The sequence below is a fragment of the Pseudorasbora parva genome, chromosome 2 (genome assembly GCF_024679245.1).
Source record: "Pseudorasbora parva isolate DD20220531a chromosome 2, ASM2467924v1, whole genome shotgun sequence".
In the NCBI taxonomy this organism is placed as follows: Eukaryota; Metazoa; Chordata; class Actinopteri; order Cypriniformes; family Gobionidae; genus Pseudorasbora; species Pseudorasbora parva.
In genome coordinates this window covers 4,074,779-4,098,142 of record NC_090173.1, presented here as the reverse complement: position 1 = coordinate 4,098,142, position 23,364 = coordinate 4,074,779, and the positions used below count along the sequence as shown (strand labels likewise).

General features: G+C 39.2%; 3 protein-coding genes across 3 annotated transcripts in view; 2 read left to right on the top strand and 1 right to left on the bottom strand.

The window, feature by feature from the left end:
* Positions 1-499: 499 nt before the first annotated feature.
* On the bottom strand, positions 500-1,625 carry LOC137048132 (zinc finger protein 135-like). The gene is given in 2 exon segments (XM_067426149.1): positions 500-827; positions 829-1,625. Coding segments are annotated over 2 exon segments (1,125 nt in total).
* A 7,646-nt stretch (positions 1,626-9,271) lies between these two features.
* Positions 9,272-9,595, top strand: LOC137048125 (gastrula zinc finger protein XlCGF49.1-like). Its single transcript, XM_067426137.1, has one exon. The coding sequence runs from the start codon at positions 9,272-9,274 to the stop codon at positions 9,593-9,595; it is 324 nt and encodes a 107-aa protein (XP_067282238.1).
* LOC137048117 (uncharacterized) overlaps positions 9,587-23,364 on the top strand; it is a 137,932-nt gene continuing 124,154 nt past the window's right edge. Inside the window, 5 exon segments of the mRNA XM_067426123.1 lie at positions 9,587-9,760; positions 9,762-9,943; positions 10,016-10,142; positions 21,163-21,349; positions 22,052-22,791. Of these exon segments, the coding sequence (XP_067282224.1) occupies positions 9,602-9,760; positions 9,762-9,943; positions 10,016-10,142; positions 21,163-21,349; positions 22,052-22,791 (1,395 nt within the window). The 5' untranslated portion in view covers positions 9,587-9,601.

Genomic DNA, 23,364 nt, shown 5'->3' with positions numbered 1-23,364 from the left:
GGCAATCAGTTCGTGGCTTTGCTTCAGCTGTGCGATAACCTCACGAGGGGCGAGCAGAATTTCTGACGCGCCAGAAATTCATCCGACATCCGATTTCTGATCGTGAGAGGTTTGGCGCCTCTCGTTTCCCCCTGTACACTGCACGAACACATCACGACAAACGACGCACGATAAACCTGAAAATCGTCCCGAGACAAAAAAAAAGAGTCGCACGAGTCAGAATTCGGCTCGAAATCGGACGAAAATCTCACAGTGTATGCCCGGCTTAAAGGGGTTCAGTAGTCAAAGTAGTCAATCCCTCCGTGTGAGGAAGATTTGTGTACAGTCTGTGGTGTGAAAGCAACTGATGACTTAACATCTCATAATGAGACTCTCGTAATAACGGCTCCATGTCTTGTAATAATGAGACACTTTCTTGCTAAGATGAGAAACTTTCCAAGCAGTCAAAAAATTCTGTCAACAACTAACTTTGTTGCTCAGCACATAAAGATGAAGATTCTTATTTCAGACTGTAGTGATGTGGTTTCTCCACTGCATGGATCTTCATGTGTTTCTTCAGGTGACTTTTAATAGAGAAACTCTTCCCACACTGATCACACGTGTGCGGCTTCTCTCTGCTGTGGATCCTCTCATGTGTTTTCTGATCTGATGACTGACTGAATCTCTTGTAAGGTTTTTCTCCAGTGTGGATCTTCTCATGTGTTTTCAGATCTGATGACTGACTGAATCTCTTGTCACAGTGTGAACACTTGTAAGGTTTTTCTCCAGTGTGAATCCTCTGGGGCAGTTTTAAACAGTACACTGTCGTAAAAGTCTTCCCACACTCATACATCAGTGAGTATTTTCTGATGTTTATGCAAGTATTGTAGCCGTAAAAAACTCTTTCCACACACAGTACATGAATGTGGCTTCTCCTTTGTATGAACTCTCAGGTGTTTCTTCAGGTGACTTTTAATAGAGAAACTCTTCTCGCACTGATCACACGTGTGCGGCTTCTCTCTGCTGTGGATCCTCTCATGTCTTTTCTTACTTGATGACTGACTGAATCTCTTGTCACAGTGTGAACACTTGTAAGGTTTTTCTCCAGTGTGAATCCTCTGGTGCTGTTTTAAACTGTACACTGTAGTAAAAGTCTTCTCACATTCAAAGCACATGTGCTCTCTCACACCAGTGTGTATTTTCTCATGTGTGTGTAAATGTTGAAGCTGTGAAAAACTCTTTCCACACACAGAACATGAATGTGGCTTCTCCTTCGTATGAACTCTCAGGTGTGCCTTCAGGGTTGATGTATCAATAAATGTTTTGCTGCACTGATCACATGAGTACAGCTTCTCTCCGGTGTGAACTCTCATGTGAGCCTTAAGGTTTGATGATTGGGTGAATCTTTTCCCACACTGATCACATGTGAACGGCTTCTCTCCGGTGTGGATCCTCATGTGACGCTCAAGATCTTTTTTGCTTATGAAACTTTTTCCACACTGAGTGCAGGTTGTAGATTTCTTGGCTCTTGTTTTCTTTATAAATGTCTTTTTAGTCTTTGAGCGACTCAAAGGTTTTTCTCCAGGTTTGACATGATGTTTCTCCTTCACTTCTCTCAGTTCTTCACTCTCCTCGCTCTCTTCCATCACGTCTGAATTCAAATAAAAATGTATTCATTTAATTTTCAGTATATCAGTTGCACAGTTAAGTGGAGTAGATTGTATATGTTTACATTTTGGAGCACAGTTTTTTATTAGCATTATCCGTGTCCTACATGTTTTACTCAACCTTGTTAAGGCTGCCATGATTTTCCTCATTTGAAATAAAAGAGCATTTCTTAAAATTGTAACGCAAAGGAAGTGACATCATCGGGGCTCTTTCTGAAACATGATGGGAGGACAAGAAAATAATCTCAGTCCATCGTCTCAAACTGTACAGTGTTGATCACATTCATCAACCGTTTTACCAAAGTTACAGTGAGAAGAATAATCTCTATAACTGTGAATAATTTATGAGAAATAAAACTTTATCAGTAACTATAAATCAGATTAAGCAAGTTTTGCTTAAAACCCTGTCAGCCATTCTGGATTTACTTTATATATTTTGTTTAAATTCGTTGTTTACTGTCAATTACTAGAAAAAAAATCCAAATCAAAGTCAAAATCACTATACTGTAAAACATATTGAGAAATGTACAACATTTTGGTAACATGGTTGCAAAAAATTAGTGAATCATACAAAAGCTAAAATAATATTTAGTTTGACCTGATGTTGACAATTAATATGAACGTTTCTCCCTTTACTGACCATTTGTTGAACACAAGCAAGAAAACAATATATTTGATAGTGTGACTGCATATCTAAATGTGCTGAAGTGTTGAGTCTTCCTATCATGAATGTTCTCCAGCATCATGAATGAATGAAGAATAAACACCAACCTCTTTGTTCTTCAGGATCTTCAGTGTGTTTCATTCTGCAGGTTCTGGATCACTCGTGTTCTCACTGTCCTCTTTAATAAACTCAGTCTTTGCAGATTTCAGCTCTTCCTGATGCTTTGATGCTCGTCTTCACTTGTAGACTGATGGGAATACTCCAGCATTTATTGATCAACTGATGTGGGAGGAGCTTCACTGATGATGTGACTGCTATGGGAGGAGCTTCACTGATGATGTGACTGATGTGGGAGGAGCTTCACTGATGATGTGACTGCTGTGGGAGGAGCTTCACTGATGATGTGACTGCTGTGGGAGGAGCTTCACTGATGATGAACTCTAGTGTGGAAGGAGCTTATCTGGCCAAATCAAAAATATTTCAGTTAGGCCTACTATGCTATATTTGTTTTTTATAATAAATGACAACAGAAAATAAGTAATGGTAAGCGACAGGTGAAAAAAGTTGAAAGCATAAAAATAAATAAAGTTACATAGTAAGTCTGTTGCTTCATCAAACTGTATAAAGTGTGTGTGATGGTGTGTAAATATGAGGATAAATACCGCGAACTGCTGGACTCACCTCAGACACTCCACGAAGAAACTCAATGGGGGGAGGGGCGAGCGAGCGGTGATGTCATCAGCCGCAAACGCACACGCTTATTGGACGCCAGGATTGCAGATTCACATTTTTACTAGTAGGCTATTTTCATTTTTTACAACTTAACTACAGTTACTAAAGTGATTCTGAGTGGCTACTGAGTTTCAGATCATTCGATTTGGTTAATTTACTTTAACCTTTTTTTCTTTTTCTGCCAGATCAAATATTCTAATATTTACTCAAAAGTGTTAAAATTATATATTTTTTACATTTTAAATAATATATATAATTATACTATAGGCCTATATTTCTAATTTGTATTGCAATAAAGTGAAAGTAGTTATTAGAAAACCTACATTCAGACCCATATTAAGCTGCTGTAGTTATTTACCTGTGGAGGTTCATGAAGATGAGAGTTGTTGAATTATTGTCTTTCAGTGGAGCAGTTGAATAGTCTTTTGTCATATATCCTGAGTGTAATAATGTGTTTGTAAGAGCAAACAGTAAGAATAAAGTGAGATGATCTGCTGATGATCCTGAATGTCTTGTTGAATGAGTGTTGATAGTCTGAGGCTCATCAATATTAACAGAGCTGCTGAAAAGACTCTTTATTTCATCTCAATAGTTCCTGTTTTCACCTCATTTATTATGATGATGTCTTCACATCTCCTGTAAATTCACACTTAAAGCTCATTTCATTGCTGTCAACAGACTGAGGGGATTTATCTCTGAGTTTTTCTTACCATAATTTTTATTTGGAAGAATTCACATTAAGTTATTAATTATTTTCTATATTTCTGCAAGCTGAATAATGTTTTTATTGAGTAGAACTAAACTGAGTATAATCTATGAGAATATTCCCAAATAAATGATACTACCGTAAATCCTCTAATATAGGCCTGGGCCTTTATTTTACCCAAGCACATCGCGGTCCAGGCCTTTATTGGAAGGAGGACAGAATTGGAGGCAGGCCTCAATTTCTATTTGAGCAAATCAAACTACCATTGAATAAACATGAGATTTTGCGCCTATTTCAACCTATTATAGTTATATAGATATATAGATTTATATAGATCAGTGGTCATAACTCTGTTTTTCAGGGGCACTGGCCAAAACGTGATTGGTTGGAGCGAAAACGTGCTACAATTGGTCATCTGATTGGCTTGAGTAGACGGTGGGTGGAGTCTACATATTTGTAGATTTTTTTGAGTCTAGACGCTAGAAATGTTTCAAAACCCACGTGCTGTGCTGCGATCCACAAATGCGCAAGACGAGATCCACAAATGAAGAGGAAGCGATCCACAAATGCACAGGAAGCAATTCACAAATGAATGCAACTTATGCAAGGCAGAGTTGTGTGTTTTTGACATGTGTGGATTTTTTTGTTACTCACAAATATCATTGTATTTATTTGTGAATCTAATTTATTTTTGTGAAACTCCCGCATATATTTGTGGATCTCATTCTCTTGATTTGTGAAATTATTTATTTTTTGTGAATCGCTTTACATTTATTTGTGGATAACAATATATTTGTTTGGAATAATGCAACAATATTACCCCCATACCTCTTGTGGTGAGCACGGCCACTCGCACTGGTGAATTGTGACACTAATCAGTGTTGGAAGTGTGTTGCTGGGACTGGCGTTGTTTCTACCAACTGCACTAGGGATGGGACGATACACTTAAACTCACGATACGATGCACTTCGATATGCCAGGGTTACGATACGATACGTCACGATACGATATCAATTTTTATTTTAATTTTTTTCAAATCTGTGATTTTTTTTACCACCAAAGTAATGTACTTAAACGAAAGGTAGGATTTTTCTCTTTTTTTGCATTTTGGTTCTATGTTGTTTTTAAAAAAAGGAGAATTTTTAGAAGTCCGCGACCACATCTTAAACAGGGGTGCCAATAATTGTGGAGGGCACTGTAGGGCTGTCAATCAATTAAAATATTGAATCGTGATTAACTGCATGATTGTCATGAGTTAACTCGATTTTAAATCGCACCTTTTTAGCAATTGTAAATGTATCTTAAATTAAGTTTAAATTAAGTTTTTAATACTCTAATCAACATAGGTATGGACAAATATGCATGCTTTATGGAAATGTACATTTATTATTAGTGAAACCATACTTATTCAATAATAATCAATACAGTATGAAGACTAGACATATCAAAGGTCATAGATATGTTTATATAAGAAATTGTTCTCTTAAGCCTAAACTTAAAAATAATGAGTAAGTAACTGTTAGTGATTTCACTCATTTTAACAATATAAAGGGAGTTTTTACACTGGGAGTTTAATTCAGAACAGGGAAAAGTTCGTATGAAAAATTGTTAATGTGTACCAGTGAACGAACCAGAACCACACCATACCTGGAGGAGGTCCATATTACACGAGTAGGAATATAGTGCGGCCCCTTTAAGAGATCCGCATTTCCTGTTGAACTGCCGGTATTTTGCGCGTGCGCGCCGAACTGGGCCGCGATTCACGTGGACAGTGTGAAGAACACGGACGACTCGGGAGCGCGCTTGTTCAGGAAAGTAACCTGTGCATTCGTTTTAGCCGATTGTAATGTATTTAGTTCAATAAAACAGGTGTACTGTAAGCGGTGATGGTGTTAATGATTTACCTCAGACATGAGCGAGAGTGAGATTTAGTGCATCGCGCTCAGACTGCAGAGAATGTGCTCAGTGAAAAAACGCCCTTTTCTTTCTGGAGTCTAATAAAAGTTAAACAGAAAATATGGTAGCTTATGTAGGCAATAACTGCATTTTTGGTTTAGAATATTAATGCTAATGTCAACCCTTTTCTTTCCCTATTAATGTTTGCTGCTGCACCCCACCCTCATTCTGCAAATCATGCAGCAGTGCCATCTATCTTTATTTCGCGATACATTTTTTTCGACCTCGATGCGTTTTGTCACGTTTTGTATCGCGATATTTTGTCAAACGATATTTCGTCCCATCCCTAAACTGCACCTACAATAAAAAGTTACATTTAAATAATGTTAACAGCAATACAACCTGGAAGCTAGGTCTGCATAATTATGAATCAAATAAATCTTAAACTAAAGGGATAGTTCAACCAAAAATATAATTCTGTCATAATTTTTTGGTCACTTTTTTTGATCATTGTAATTTATCATTAGCCAGGTTAAGATTTGAATTTATTAATTTATTTTTTGCGCCAAAAAAAAACCTAACTAACTTTGTTGCGGCCGCAACAAAGCTTAACCCGGGTGCACACTTTTAGATTTATTATAGTCCTTTACGATTGTTCCATGTCAGGCTGTACAAACATAATCAGTGCTGTAAGCCATGACACACTGTAAGATCAAAACTGTCATAAATGTCAGACTGTACAATAGTTGAGGCGCGTTAAAAACAGACGCATGCAAGAAAACTAGTCCGGAGTTTTAAATCATCAATCAATGACTCGTTCGGTGACTGTGTGCTGCATTACACACGGGATTGAAATGGTAAATATAATCACCTGAGGCTAATTCGACACCACACCATCAGTCCTCATCCTCCTTGATCTGTCTGCTGCCTTTGACACTGTGAATCATCAGATTCTTCTGTCCACCCTCTCATCACTGGGCATCACAGGGACTCCACTCCACTGGTTTGAGTCCTATCTCACAGGTAGGTCTTTTAAGGTTGCCTGGAGAGGAGAGGTATCCAAAACACATCAACTGACCACGGGGGTTCCTCAGGGCTCAGTGCTTGGACCTCTCCTCGTTTTCCCTGCTAACCCCACCATACAACACGATTTTACCATCCAGCTAGGTTCATCTCTGATTACTCCTTCAGGGTCGGTCAGAAATCTTGGAGTAATCTTTGATGACCAGCTGTCCTTCAAAGACCACATCTCGAAGACGGCTCGGTCATGCAGGTTTGCATTGCACAACATCAGGAAAATCAGACCGTTCCTTACAGAGCATGCAACACAGCTTCTTGTCCAAGCCCTGGTCATTTCTAGACTTGACTATTGTAATGCGCTTCTGGCTGGACTTCCATCTTGTGCAATCAAACCGCTGCAAATGATCCAGAACGCTGCGGCATGTCTTGTATTCAATGAGCCCAAAAGGGCTCATGTCACACCTCTATTCATCTCTCTGCATTGGCTACCACTCGCTGCCCGGATCAAATTCAAAGCCCTGACTCTTGCTGATGGATCTTCCACAAGCGCAGCACCCGCATACTTCGACTCACTCCTTCGCATCTACACACCCACCAGAAGCCTTCGCTCAGCTAATGAGCGAAGGCTTGTGGTACCATCACAGAGAGGCATGAAATCTCTCTCTCGAACTTTTTCTTTCATTGTTCCTGGTTGGTGGAACGATCTTCCGTCCTCCATTAGCACAACAGAATCACTCGCTTCATTCAAAAGACAGGTAAAAACTCATCTCTTCCATGAGCACTTAATCTTACATAAAAAAAAAAAAAAATTCTATTTCTCCTTTCCTTTTCTGGTCTTTGCTACTCTGAGCAGTGTACAAATCTTGGTATTTAGGGCACTTTTTGTGTTTCGTTGCCTCTTCTTGACGGATCACTTCCTGTTCTCCTGAGTTGTAAGTCGCTTTGGATAAAAGCGTCTGCTAAATGCATAAATGTAAATGTAAATCCTCAAACAAATACATAACGCTGCACAAAATAACCTTAAAAAGACTCTGAAATGCCAAAACCTCACTTACCTGAAGATATGCGTGACCGAAAACTCATGAGAGCAGATGAGAAAATGCTTCCGTATCAGTCAGATTGAAGCTTGGAACATACTCTGCAAGAACAAAGAAATTTGTTCGTTTTCTTGAGGTGGCAAGAACAAGAACAAAGTTTGTTTTGGCCAGTACAATCATACTTCATGAGAAAAGCAGGTGCCAATCATCTGCGTTTCTCCACATTAACCACGCCCACTTTAAATCTCTGACCAATCACACAATTGTTCTCGGACACCCACAAGAAAAAAGTTCTGCTCAGGTGATGTGTCGAGAACAAGCTGCGAGAACTCTCAAAACAGGGCTGTGAGAACAAAATTACGTAATTTTGTTCTCGCAGCCCTGGGAGCGAGAACTTTTTTCTCTGTTCTTGCGGAGTATGTTGCAGCCTTGATTCCACTAATGAGATGCAACCACCTGAGGTGTGAAATCTCGGATGTCAGCTGCGCTTGATTTCAGGTGTCCTGTGTTTTTCCATATATAATCCAAAGTTTTACCACAAGTCAGCCTTTCTCACTTTGTGCCATAGCTCAAACACATATGGCCCTTATGTGTACATTGTTATCTGGACCATATACCTCTAAATGAGTTGTGAACCAAGAGAACATTTCCCGCTGATTTTAAAGTTTTGGCAAAACAAATATGGTCACATTCTGACCCATATCTGTTCAGCCAGGCCATATCTGGGGTGTGTCTTCAGGGCTGGTGTATCAAAAAAATGTTTTGCTGCACTGATCGCATGCGTACGTCTTTGCTTCAGTGTGAACTCTCATGTGACTTTTAAGGTGTGTTGATACATCAGAGTGAAAGCACATGTGAGATGTTTTGGAGACAAAGTTAAAGAGGCCAGGCTGAGATGGTTTGGACATGTTCAGAGGAGGGAGAGTGAATATATCGTTAAAAGGATGCTGAGGTTAGAGCTGCCAGGCAGAGGTCTAGAGGAAGACCAAAGAGGAGGTTTATGGATGTAGTGAAGGAGGACAAGAAGGTAGTCGGCCTGAGAGAAGAGGATACAGAGGATAGGACTAGATGAAGGCAGATGATTCGCTGTGGCGACCCCTGAAGGGAACAGCCGAAAGAAAAAGAAGATCTTTCTGAAGTTTCAATCCAGTGCTACTCGCAGTCGATGCTGAGTCCTCAAACTGATCGACTGTGTCAGATGTGTTGGAAGACATGCTGTCAAGCCAAACTTGATCAATGTTCTTCTTACCTCTTTTCCCCATGCATAAAAAATGTCAAACCGAAGTTGTATAACCTTTTTACTTAATCTTTCCCATTTTTCCATCAGGCTGTAGAAAGAGCCCCGATGATGTCACTTCCTTTATGTAAAATTTTTAAGAAAAGATGTGTTATTTCAAAATCATTCCAGCAGTATCAGGGTTGAGCAAAACATGTAGGACACAGATAATGCTAATAAAAAACACAATTATATAACAATAATCATTCCAAAATGTAAACAATACAATCTACTCTACTGCAACTGATATACTGAAAATTAAATTAATAAATGTTTTCTTTAATTTCAGACATGATGGAAGAGAGCGAGGAGAGTGAAGAACTGAGTGAAGTGGAGGAGGAACATCATGTCAAACCTGGAGAAAAACCTCTGAGCCGCTCAAAGACTAAAAAGACATTTATAAAGAAAAGTGCCAAGAAATCTACAACCTGCACTCAGTGTGGAAAGAGTTTCTCTAACAAAGGTAAACTTGAGATTCATATGAAGATCCACACCGGAGAGAAGCCGTTCACATGTGATCAGAGCGGGAAGAGCTTCACATACAAACAAAATCTTAAGGAACATGTGAAGATCCACACCGGAGAGAAGCCGCACGCATGCATTCAATGTGGAAAGTGATTCTCAATGAAACATCATCTTAAGCTTCACATGAGAGTTCACACAGGAGAGAAGCCGTTCTCATGTGATCAATGTGTAAAAAGTTTAAATCAATCAACACACCTTAAAAGTCACATGAGAGTTCACACTGAAGCAAAGATGTACGCATGCAATCAGTGCAGCAATTTTTTTTATTGATACACCAGCCCTGAAGAGACACCTGAAAGTTCATACGAAGGAGAAGCCACATTCATGTTCTGTGTGTGGAAAGAGTTTTTCACGGCTGCAATACTTGCATAAACAGCAGAAAATACACACTGATGTACGAGATCACATGTGCTTTGAGTGTGGGAAGACTTTTACGACAGTGTGTTGTTTAAAACTGCACCAGAGGATTCACACTGGAGGAAAATCTTACAAGTGTTCACACTGTGACAAGAGATTCAGTGTGTCATCAAGTAAGAAAAGACATGAGAGGATCCACAGCAGAGAGAAGCCGCACACGTGTGATCAGTGCGGAAAGAGTTTCTCTATTAAACGTCATCTGGAGAAACACATAAAGATCCATGCAGTGGAGAAACCACATCACTACAGTCTGAAATAAGAATCTTCATCTTTATGTGCTGAGCAACAAAGTTAGTTTGTGACAGAACAATTTTTGGACTGCTTGGAAAGTTTCTCATTAATACGAGACATGGAGCCATTATTACGAGTCTCATTATGAGATGTTAAGTCATCAGTGGCTCATTCGCCATCACGCCCCGGTCTCACTCGCTCCTCCACCTAGCCACAGAAATATTGCACATATTTTTCATCCGCGCTTCTAACCGCCAGCACGGAATTAATTATCCGCCCACATCCCAGCCCGTTTATTTTATAAATGTCACAATCCAATCGTTTCACCCGTTTTTAGCCAGGACTCTACTGCTAGCGAGGCAGCGGGAAACACAAACACACACACCAGGCATGTTCTATCTAATGCATCAACGCTGCGCAGACCAACCCGCATATGATTTCTAAATATTGCGCGAGCGTTTCAAAAGCATAAGGGGTCGTTTGTAAATCATCGGCATCAAAACACAGCGAATCCAACGCATTCATGCAGTTCGCAGTAATTTGTATAGACAGTGATTACAAACGAGCCGCAGCTATTAGCTCCGTTAGCTGCTATTTAAAAAATGGCGGATCTCAAGTTTGTGTTCATCTTGTTGACCCCGCCCCCAGTGCCTGGTGTAATCAGTTCTTACTTCTAGCCCAGCAATGTTTTGGTGCTACTTAAGAACCACTTTTCCTGGCTCGGAGCTGGTGCTTTGGCTGTGAAAACACAAAGAACCGATTTGATACTAGGCTCTGGCTCCGAATTAGCACCAGCTAAGAGACTACTTGGATGGAAAAGGGGTATCTGTGTTGCCAGGTACTCTGACTAAATCCTGTTATTCACAATGTTCAGTGTGTTAATTTTTCTTCTGCCAGATCTTCTTGTGTTAACAGTACCTGGACTTCTACCTTCCATCCAGATGATGAAGAAAATACATCCTTTTACAAAACCTTGATTCCTTGCCTTACCTTATGGATATGCCGACAGCAAGGTTTTCAGACGGAAATCCAGTGGATAAACATGGCTCTAGTTGTGGAAGAGGCGTGTGAGACACTAGCTTGAGTCGGACCTGTAGGAAAACACATCAGGGATATATGCTGTTTCTTCTACAGAAAGACATCAGTGTCTGCTCAAACCACATTGTTATAAAATATATGTATACATCAGAGAATTTACTGATGTCATTTTCACATGTGACAATAAAAGAAAATGAACATTTACTAAAAGAAAAGTGTTTTTCTTTCCTGTAAAAATATACAGACCTGAACTGGCTCTTGTCGACAATCGCAACCTCTCAAATCTCACAATACAATAATGATTATTATCTCATGACTCATTTGATCAAAAGCTTATCTTTGTTGCCCATTTGACTGTCTCCATCTCACCACAGCTTTACACACCCAGCAGAAAGAGAGTCACTGGAGTAAAGAGCAGCGGCGTGTAATCATGTGTGATTATGGCAGGGCTCGACATTAACGCTTGTCCGCTTTTCTGGGACAAGTGGATTTTTTGAAGGGACAAGTGAAAAAGAATTTTACTTAGCCAACAGACAAGAGTGCCTCGTGCATTAATTTAGTGTAAGTGGCGATCGATACTGGTGGATAATGATGAACTGACGATAATAAGGTCGCGCTGTTGATGCTCGTGCAGCCTCTCGAGGAGAAATTACAACACTAGAGCGTTTAAGCCATTTCCTGAATAGCATCACGACTGAAAATGACACTGCTTTCATATGACAGTTTCATAAACAATTAATTAACATTCACTTACATTTACATTCGCTTAAAGTCACTTACATTTTAGATGCAATATTGAGTGCTTTTGTTCGATTTCAGCAGCAAAAATCGTTCACACACAGCAGAACCGTAACGTGTCTCACAGCTAGTGATCGGGAGTCGACTCCAAAAGAGTCAATTCCTCGACTCTGAATAGCCCCAGAGTCGGGATCGACTCCAGTACAGGAATCGATTCTCAGTGTCGACTCCTGTTGCTGTGTCCGAATTCCAAAATCGCTCTATTTTACTGAATCTCTCAGTTAAAGTGCATGGAAGTTGAGTGCACTATAAGCAAGGAGTGAGTGAAACGAAGCAAGCCACGACGTAATACACTGCGTCATGTACACCGCACCGCGTCAGAGAGCTGTCGCAGAAATTTCGTCACACATTTATTTGAGTGCTTACTTTAGAAATAAAAAACAATCATAGCGACTTTAGTTTGTAATTATAGCCTTCCTCCATGCTAGCTTTAGTTTAATTGATGGTAGGCTATATATTATTGCAATAAATATAGATTTGGTTTCCCATGGTAACCATGTGTTTAGTAAACTAACCATAAATCATTAAGGGGGGGGTGAAATGCTGTTTCATGCATACTGAGCTTTTTACACCTTTAAAGACTTGGATTCCCATCCTAAACATAGACAAAGTTTCAAAAACTAATGTTGGACGTTTGATGGAGTATTTCTGTGTTAAAAATACTCCTTCCGGTTTCTCACAAGTTTCGGCGAGTTTTTTCGAGTATGGGTCTACTTGACGTTAAATAGATCGGAAGGTCCTTGTATGGGCTGTACGGGCTCTTCTCCCGGTCGGGTGCGCGCACGCGTGACTAGAGCAAGAGAGAGGAAACGCTGGCACGCTGTAAACAGTCTCTCAGGTGCAGATCCAGTCGTCCGTGAACACTTATGACGCGCCGCGCTCCACTTTATTCCTATGGGTGACGTCGAGCGACTTCAACGCTTCAGCACAGCATTCCGGGAAGGCAGCGCTGCATTTGAACCGATTTGAACACAGAAATGACGGGAAGCTTCAAGGCATCGCTTCAGTCGCGTCGCAAAGTGGATTTCCACGGTCACTGCTGTCACAGGACTTCACCAAATCATACCAAAGAAGTGTGTTTTTGACAGAGCGGTCCCAGCGATAAAGTTCGGTCCTGCTTTGGAAGCAGCCGGTGAGTTAATCAACTTCAAATGTCTCTGCTATTGGCTACCGTCGCATGAGTAAACATCAGTAAACGATACGATCGCGTGCTTCGTCATTCAAATGCGCTAACGGTTACTCCATTGTTGTTCTGTATAACACTAGTCTGACTCTGACTCTGACGTGCAAAACCGTTTTGCTTGCTACCTCTAAGGTCTAGTCACATACAATAGTCCATAAACCGAATCATGTCCTCATAAACTGCACACAAAGGCCCCTAAATACAGTACATACCACAGAGACGGACATCCTGATGTTGCCGTTTCTCCTGTTCAATTTATTTCAGCCTCAGATTTGATTGTGGATCATTATCTGTATTAGCTGAGATAGCATGGGTTTCTCCACGCTTGAGGACGTCACCGCTTTGCGCGCTTGTCATTCTTTAGCTCCGCCCACACGATACGCCTCCAGGCGCTCGGTTTTTTCCGGAAAGACTCGGTACAGCCCATATTTATTTTATAAATATGATAAAACTAAAGACTTTTCGGAGATATGAAGGATGCAATACTACTCTATAGGTACTCAAGATTGACATGAGATTGACTGAAACTGAGTGTTTCACCCCCCCTTTAAAATATCAAGAAGAAGTGCATCAATAGGGTGCATTATTTTATGTATAGTATCTTTACATGACCTTTTAAGACAATGGTCATGTGCGTTTAGCGCCATCGACAACATCTTTTTTCGTGACTTTTCCTAGGTTATGTAATGGATACAGAAATGTTGATAGCCACGAAAGTCATTGCTAAATTGGACTAATTTGGAAGGCCACGCTAAAAGTGTGTGGTTTAAATAAGATGATTTTAGGACTTTGTGTTGGGAGAAAATAATTTAAGTGTGTAACAACAGCAATTTTGTCTGATTTCTAATAACCCTGTAGTGATGTAAAGTAAATGGAGTTGAGGAGTCGATTCCATAGACTCCCACAGTGGGAGTCGGGAATCGGAGTCGACTCCAAAAAACCTGGAATTGAACACCCCAACTCACAGCAACACGCATGTTACTGACCGATTCAGTGTTTGAATGAATCGTTTGAATGAACAACTCAATGACTCACTCATTAAGACGGTCACCTGCTGCCACCTACTGGAGGTTTAGTTTCATGTTTAAACATACTTTCCAACATTTCTTATGTGTCTATTCAAAACTACAAATCTCAAAACATTATTTAATGCAGTTGTAATTTTTCAGTGTAAATTATTTAATTTTATTGTTAACAGCCATAGTGTCTTAATTTAATTTAATGTATTGATCAAATTTAACAATATAAAATTAAACCTGAAGCATATAGCCTATATTTAATAAGACTAGGGGGGAAATGCCCTTTATAAAAGGTAAAAATAGCACAAATTTGAAACGATTCAATAAAAAAATTAAAAGTTAAAATTCACAAATATGCAGATTTAAATATGTCAAAGCTGATTGAACACTAGTGAGAATATTGCTTCAGAATAAATTAGTTACAACACACACATACACACACACTGGCGGCAGTGGCTCAGTGGTTCATGTAGGTTGTCTACATGCCAGAAGGTTGGTGGTTCAATCCCCGGTTCCACCTGACCAAGCCGAGAATTGTTCAGCTAAACGGCCCTAAACCGTTTCCCATTCATTGTCAATGGTAGTGCTAAAACACTACGGATGCAATATTATTTTGGCCACAACGCTCTTGTGGCGCTCTTCCGTGTTTCTGCACCCGGGAAATTTGAATCCGCCATTTTCATCCCGACTCGACGAGTGAAAACACAAAGCAGCGTTCGTTTTATTCAACTCATCTAAAAAAGGTAAGTTACTTTATTTGACCTCATCTTTTACTATTAATGCTGAAACCTTAATGAGATCGCCCGTGTGAGCAAACTAGACTTTTTTTTTCGTCTTTTCTTTCCTCCAATTCATCGTAGTATGATTTGCACGCTAAATTATGAATGAATATAACTTTCATTTTCGTGTTTTTGTTTTGTTTTTTGTGTTTACATAAATATTGTCAATTAGATGGTATCAAATCATGTAAAGCACATTAGTTTTTCCTGTGATAACATGTGATGCCCCTCCTATTAGAGAGCTTGCCAAATTAACTATTTCTCATCTTTAACACGCCATTTGTTAATTACGATCTATTTTATGAATGGACTTGACCATTATTTTCAACATTTGTAATGTGTATAAGATTGCATAAATTAAATAGTTCAAAAACAAGACGTTGAAATGAAAAAAAAATATTCGTTCTAGTTATACATGGTTTTACCACAGTGATATCTGATAAATAGTACAGCAACATTATGTAGTACTGGAATCTCAATAACCATATATATTTTCTATTGTTAATGTAGTAACATTTTCATTAAGATTTTTGTAATGGTTTTGAAGTCTCTTCTGCTCACCAAGGCTGCATTTATTTGATAAAAAAAATACAGCAAACACAGTATTATTTTGAAATATTTGTTAAAATGTAAAATAACTTTTTTTCAATTTGAATATATATTAAAATGCCATTAATTTTTGTGATTCAAAGCTGAATTTTCAGCATCATTACTCCAGTATTTAGTGTCACATGATCCCTTAAAGATCATTCTAACATTTATTATTATTATCAATGTTGAAAACAGTTGTGTACATTTTTCAAAAGAACAGCATTTATCTGAAATATAAAGCGTTTGCATTTTAGAATTGTTTCTGAAGGATCATGTGATACTAAAGTCTAGAGTAGTGATATGCTCAAAATTCAGCTTTACATCACAGGAATAGATTATATTTTAAAATATATTCAAGTAGAAAACATTATAGCTATAGTTATCTTACATTTTAATAATATATCACAATATTACAACTTTTTTTGTATTTTTAATAACATAAATGCAGCCTTGGTGAGCAGAAGAGACGTGTGTGTGTGTGTGTGTGTGTGTGTGTGTGTGTGTGTGTGTGTGTGTGTGTGTTATATATTTATATAAAAAAACACACACACACACACACACATCTCTTCTGCTCACCAAGGCTGCATTTATGTTATTAAAAATACAAAACTATAACAATATATATATATATATATATATATATATATATATATATATATATATATATATATATATATATATATATATATATATGTATGTGTGTGTGTGTGTGTGTGTGTGTGTGAGTGTGTGTGTGTGTGTGTGTGTATGTATGTATGTGTATATAACATACAAATATATATTTATTTTTCTATCTTGCAGGTCAAAATGCACAAAAAGGTCATGTTTTTCCCTGGAAAAGTCAAGGTGGTGTTGCATATACGAAATATATGAAATACATATACTGCCCATCTAAAGTGTTCTCTTTATACAGAGATAAGGGCATGGCCAAGGAGATGAACTGGCGTGAGTTTCAGGAGTCTCCTTACTATGAGGCAGAGAAGCAGAGATGGGTGGAAGAAAAGAAGAGATGAAGATTATAATATGTACATAGTTCTGTCCATGTTTCTTTCTATAATATTATTTTGAATTTATTTTTACTATTTTTACTATCATTAAAAGTGCTTCAAGAATTTAATAAAAAAACAATTGAATTGAAACAATTGACAACTTGAGTGCTGTGTGTTTGTACGACTCCTTTAAACGAGTAAACCTTTAATGGATCATTTAACTTAAGTATTACTTAAATTATTCCATCAAAATATTTTCATTTAATAATTTAAATTTACTCATAATTAAATTTAAATGTCTTCTTTAAATTGGTTATATTAAATATCAAACAGTTTTTGCAATCATGTTTTTGATTTAAGCAATTAATGTTATACTACTATTGTTTCACTGTAGATATTTTGATATCAATAATTTATTCAGCACATTTGCTTGTAATCATCACATTTGCTTGCTTCATTCATAAAACAAAAACAAATTTAAAATACTTAGTAGATGTAATGCATTGTTTTTTTTTGTTTTTTTACTTGAATGAGTGGGATTCGAACCACTGTTCAAGTAAAAAATGAAAAAAGTGTGCAAAAATCTGATTGGCTGTGACATCATTTCCGCTACTTGGCCAGTAGCTGTAATGCTTCAATTTTATTGGCTGGCACTCTGTTACAACTATCCGCGGCTGGCCCCCGCGGCTGGATGACGCCTTACATGGCTGACATCGCCGTCAGTGTATGAATGGGTTAATGTGAGGCAAAAATGTAAAGCGCTTTGGATAAAAGCGCTATATAAATGCAGTCCATTTACACACACGCATATTAAAAATAAAATATTTGGGAATATTCTCATAGATTATACTCAATTCAGTTCTAATCAATAAAACATTATTCAGCTTGCAGAAATATAGAAAATAATTAATAACTTAATGTGAATTCTTCCAAATATAAATAATGGGAAGAAAAACTCAGAGATAACTGTAAATATGTGTGACCATCAAATCCCCTCAGTCTGTTGACACCAATGAAATGAGCTTTAAGTGTGAATTTACAGGAGATGTGAAGACATCATCATAATAAATGAGGTGAAAACAGGAACTATTGAGATGAAATAAAGAGTCTTTTCAGCAGCTCTGTTAATATTGATGAGCCTCAGACTATCAACACTCATTCAACAAGACATTCAGGATCATCAGCAGATCATCTCACTTTATTCTGACTGTATGACAAAAGACTATTCAACTGCTCCACTGAAAGACAATAATTCAACAACTCTCATCTTCATGAACCTCCACAGGGAAATAACTACAGCAGCTTAATAAGGGTCTGAATTTAGGTTTTCTAATAACTACTTTCACTTTATTGCAATACAAATTAGAAATATAGGCCTATAGTATAATTATATATATTATTTAAAATGTAAAAAAATATATCATTTTAACACTTTTGAGTAAATATTAGAATATTTGATCTGGCAGAAAAAGAAAAAAAGGTTAAAGTAAATTAACCAAATCGAATGATCTGAAACTCAGTAGCCACTCAGAATCACTTTAGTAACTGTAGTTAAGTTGTAAAAAATGAAAATAGCCTACTAGTAAAAATGTGAATCTGCAATCCTGGCGTCCAATAAGCGCGTGCGTTTGCGGCTGATGACATCACCGCTCGCTCGCCCCTCCCCCCATTGAGTTTCTTCGTCGAGTGTCTGAGGTGAGTCCAGCAGCTCGCGGTATTTATCCTCATATTTAATAATAATAATAATAATAGATTTTATTTATAATGCACTTTTCATTCCGAAGAATCTCAAAGTGCAACAAGGGGGGGGGGGGGGGCAACAAAAAATGAATAACAAGTAAAAATATAGAATACTACAAACAATCAACCAACACAGAAAACAGAACAGAAAACAGAGCTGATGGTGAACAGAACCAGAGCTGATGGTGAACAGAACCAGAGCTGATGGTGAACAGAACCAGAGCTGATGGTGAACAGAAACAGAGCTGATGGTGAACAGAAACAGAGCTGATGGTGAACAGAAACAGAGCTGATGGTGAACAGAAAACAGAGCTGATGGTGAACAGAACCAGAGCTGATGGTGAACAGAAAACAGAGCTGATGGTGAACAGAAAACAGAGCTGACGGTGAACAGAAACAGAGCTGATGGTGAACAGAAAACAGAGCTGATGGTGAACAGAAAACAGAGCTGATGGTGAACAGAAACAGAGCTGATGGTGAACAGAACCAGAGCTGATGGTGAACAGAAAACAGAGCTGATGGTGAACAGAAAACAGAGCTGATGGTGAACAGAACCAGAGCTGATGGTGAACAGAAACAGAGCTGATGGTGAACAGAAACAGAGCTGATGGTGAACAGAACCAGAGCTGATGGTGAACAGAAACAGAGCTGATGGTGAACAGAAACAGAGCTGATGGTGAACAGAAAACAGAGCTGATGGTGAACAGAAACAGAGCTGATGGTGGACAGAAACAGAGCTGATGGTGAACAGAAACAGAGCTGATGGTGAACAGAAACAGAGCTGATGGTGAACAGAAACAGAGCTGATGGTGAACAGAAAACAGAGCTGATGGTGAACAGAAACAGAGCTGATGGTGAACAGAAACAGAGCTGATGGTGAACAGAAAACAGAGCTGATGGTGAACAGAAAACAGAGCTGATGGTGAACAGAACCAGAGCTGATGGTGAACAGAAACAGAGCTGATGGTGAACAGAAACAGAGCTGATGGTGAACAGAACCAGAGCTGATGGTGAACAGAAACAGAGCTGATGGTGAACAGAAACAGAGCTGATGGTGAACAGAAACAGAGCTGATGGTGAACAGAAACAGAGCTGATGGTGAACAGAAACAGAGCTGATGGTGAACAGAAACAGAGCTGATGGTGAACAGAAACAGAGCTGATGGTGAACAGAAAACAGAGCTGATGGTGAACAGAAACAGAGCTGATGGTGAACAGAAAACAGAGCTGATGGTGAACAGAACCAGAGCTGATGGTGAACAGAAACAGAGCTGATGGTGAACAGAAACAGAGCTGATGGTGAACAGAAAACAGCTGATGGTGGAAGTCTCTGTTAGCTCCGCAGCACACTGTGGTCCACTCCATGTTTCAGATTTCTCCCAGCGGCAGTGTCCCAATGACATCGCCGAGGCAGGACGGCTGAAGACCAGATGATGGGTCTTCATGACGATTCAAACGATGGGGATCGCCGCAACACCATGCAGGAGGCAGAACATTTTTTCGGGCACTTCTGTGGACACACCGGGGTCGGCGCAGAAGTCCAAGCCGCTCCACGGCCGCAATGCAGGACGGAACAGCGGCGCAGCCGAGAAGCGGAACATCCCAACATCATGCTGGACGCCGATTACGATGGCCCAGATGACGCTAGCCCGGTGCAAACTTCAGCCACCATGCAGCTTAAGCCCAAGGGAGACCACCAGTGAGCAGTCGCGGCGAGAAACATCAAATGTCCTCCAAACCGGAACCAACCAACCGCAGCAATTCAAACGTAAACATTAGAAGCGGTGGAAAACGGCGAAACGACGAACAACGTCCTCTCAGTGGCTGCCAGCAATCAGCAACAGCCCCAATTGTAGCTCTGACTGTTAGACTAGTCACAAACATAAGGACATAAAATAAAATCTAAATCTAATAGTACATTAACATGATCATTTGTGGGTGGAGAAGCGGCGAACAGACAACGCCAGCGTCCTCTCCCCCACGTTCCAGTTCTCAATTTACACACCATCACACACACACTTTATACAGTTTGCTGAAGCGACAGACTCTTCTGTATTGTTCTCATCGGGCACAGTGGTACTTGAGCGTCTTTTTCTGCCGTCTTCCTCCTGAAATAAACATTTAGTGCAGCAGCAGCGAACATGAGAGGAACATGTTGAGTTCATTCAGACCTGAGCGAGTGTGTGTGCTTTTGTGTGTGTGGATGTTTCGATGTTAAGAGTGATAACTGTGACTGAATGTCAAGTCAAAAGACAAAGTTTAGTGTTTTTGTTTTTGTATTATAGATGTTTTATATAGTTTCTGTTTCACCTCATTTATTATTATGATGATGTCTTCAGATCTCTTGTAAATTCACACTTAAAGCTCATTTCATTGCTGTCAACAGACTGAGAGTAATTGTTGGTTACTATGTAAGTTTATTTATTTTTATGCTTTCAACTGTTTTCACCTGTCGCTTACCATTACTTATTTTCCGTTGTCATTTATTATTTTAAAAAACAAATATAGCATAGTAGGCCTAACTGAAATGTTTTTGATATTTTTGAGCTCCCACAGCAAACACATAATCAGTGAAGCTCCTCCCACACAATCACATCATCAGTGAAGCTCCTCCCACACAATCACATCATCAGTGAAGCTCCTCCCACATCAGGTGATCAATAAATGCTGGAATATTCCCATCAGTCTACAAGTGAAGACGAGCAGCAAAGCATCAGGAAGAGCTGAAATCTGCAAAGACTGAGTTTATTAAAGAAGACAGTGAGAACACGAGTGATCCAGAACCTGCAGAATGAAACACACTGAAGATCCCGAAGAACAAAGAGGTTGGTGTTTATTCTTCATTCATTCATGATGCTGGAGAACATTCATGATAGAAAGATGTCAAACCTTACAAGTGTTCACACTGTGACATGAGATTCAGTCAGTCAGGAAATCTGAAAACACATGAGAGGATCCACAGCAGAGAGAAGCCGCACACGTGTGATCAGTGCGGGAAGAGTTTATCATTCAAAAGTCACCTGAAGAAACACATGAGGATCCATGCGGTGGAGAAACCACATCAGACAGCATGGTGACATTGATACAATATGGAGTTTTGATCCAGACAATCATTTTGGTGGAGATTGATTCATATTGATTGTCAACATCGGGTCAAATTAGCTCCCAAATAAATTTTTTGCACCCCAAAACATGAATCAGAACAAAACGAACTGTGATTGGTTGCGTAACATGTCAGTCAAACAGACTTAAAGGGTTAGTTCACCCAAAAATGTCATTAATTACTCATGCCGTTGGACACCCGTAAGACCTTTGTTCATCTTCAGACACAAATTAAGATATTAGTGTTGAAATCCGATGGTTCAGAAAGGCCTCTATTGACACCAATGTCATTTCCTCTCTCAAGACCCATAAAGGCACTAAAGACGTCGTCACAAAGCCCATCTCACTACAGCGGCTCTACAATCATGTTATGAAGCCACGCAAATAGTTTTAGAAAAGGCCCTTAAAAATGACATTTTTTAGTCAAATAAAATTTAGTGCCAAAATCATGGCAATGCTGCATAATTTGAAATGCTAATTATTACATTAGATAATATTGTCATTTATCAAATATATATTTTTCTTTGGTTTCAGACCTGATGGAAGAGAGTGAGGAACTGAGTGAAGTGGAGGAGGAACATCATGTCAAACCTGGAGAAAAACCTTTGAGTCGCTCAAAGACTAAAAAGACATTTATAAAGAAAAGAGCAAAGAAATCTACAACCTGCACTCAGTGTGGAAAGAGTTTCACTAACACATATAATCTTGAGCTTCACATGAAGATCCACACCGGAGAGAATCCGTACGCATGCAATAAATGTGAAAAGAGATTTTCAAAGAAATGTAATCTTAAGCTTCACATGAGAGTTCACACAGGAGAGAAGCCGTTCTCATGTGATCAATGTGGGAAGAGTTTCAGTCAAAAGGCATCTCTTGATGTTCACATGAGGATCCACACTGGGGTGAAACCATTCCCATGTGATCAATGTGGAAAAAGTTTCAATCAATCAACAAACCTTAAAAGTCACATGAATATCCACACAGGAGAGAAGCCGTACTCATGTGATCAGTGCAGCAAAACATTTATTGATAAATCAAACCTGAAGAGACACCTGAGAGTTCATACGAAGGAGAAGCCACATTCATGTTCTGTGTGTGGAAAGAGTTTTTCACTGCTGCAAACTTTACAAACACATGAGAAAATACACACTGGTGTGAGAGACTACATGTGCTTTGAGTGTGAGAAGACTTTTACAACAGGGAGTAAGTTAAAACAGCACCAGAGGATTCACACTGGAGAAAAACCTTACAAGTGTTCACACTGTGACAAGAGATTCAGTCAGTTAGGACATCTGAAAACACATGAGAGGATCCACAGCAGAGAGAAGCCGCACACGTGTGAGCAGTGCGGGAAGAGTTTCTCTATTAAAAGTCACCTGAAGAAACACATGAAGATCCATGCGGTGGAGAAACCACCCCAGACAGCATGGTGACATTGATACAATGTTGAGTTTTGATCCAGACAATCATTTTGGTGGAGATTGACATTTCAATGTTTAAAGTGTGTTGGATCAGCATTGAAGCTGTGATGAAAGTCAACAGCACACACGGGTGGAGACAGTGACACTGAACTAACAGTGATTTGTAGTTGATGAGAACAAGATCATGCGGGTGTGTTTCTCTGCAGAACACAAGTGGGTGTTTCCCAATCAGTGGGGCGTTTTCAAACCATGATGGGCATTGTCATCCGCGGTACCCGATTTGCTCTAATCCACTGCGGGCTTGGTTTAGGGGTGGACCTTCATGAGTTTAACAAGTCTGTTGAAAAATGGTAACAAAAAAATTGGCTAAATTGTTGTTTTAACCCAGAGATTGGGTTGTTTTAAACCAGCAATTGGGTTATTAAACAACCCAATTGCGGGGTTAAAACAACTCAACCGTTGGGTTAAAACAATCCAATTGCTGAGTTTGTCCATTTTCAACCCAGCTTGGGTTGTTTTTAACCCAGCATTTTTTAGAGTGTAACTTCCCTAAGT

Bases quoted from the DNA above. Each gene is read 5' to 3' on its own strand.
- LOC137048125 (XM_067426137.1), top strand. From the start codon at position 9,272: ATGGAAGAGAGCGAGGAGAGTGAAGAACTGAGTGAAGTGGAGGAGGAA.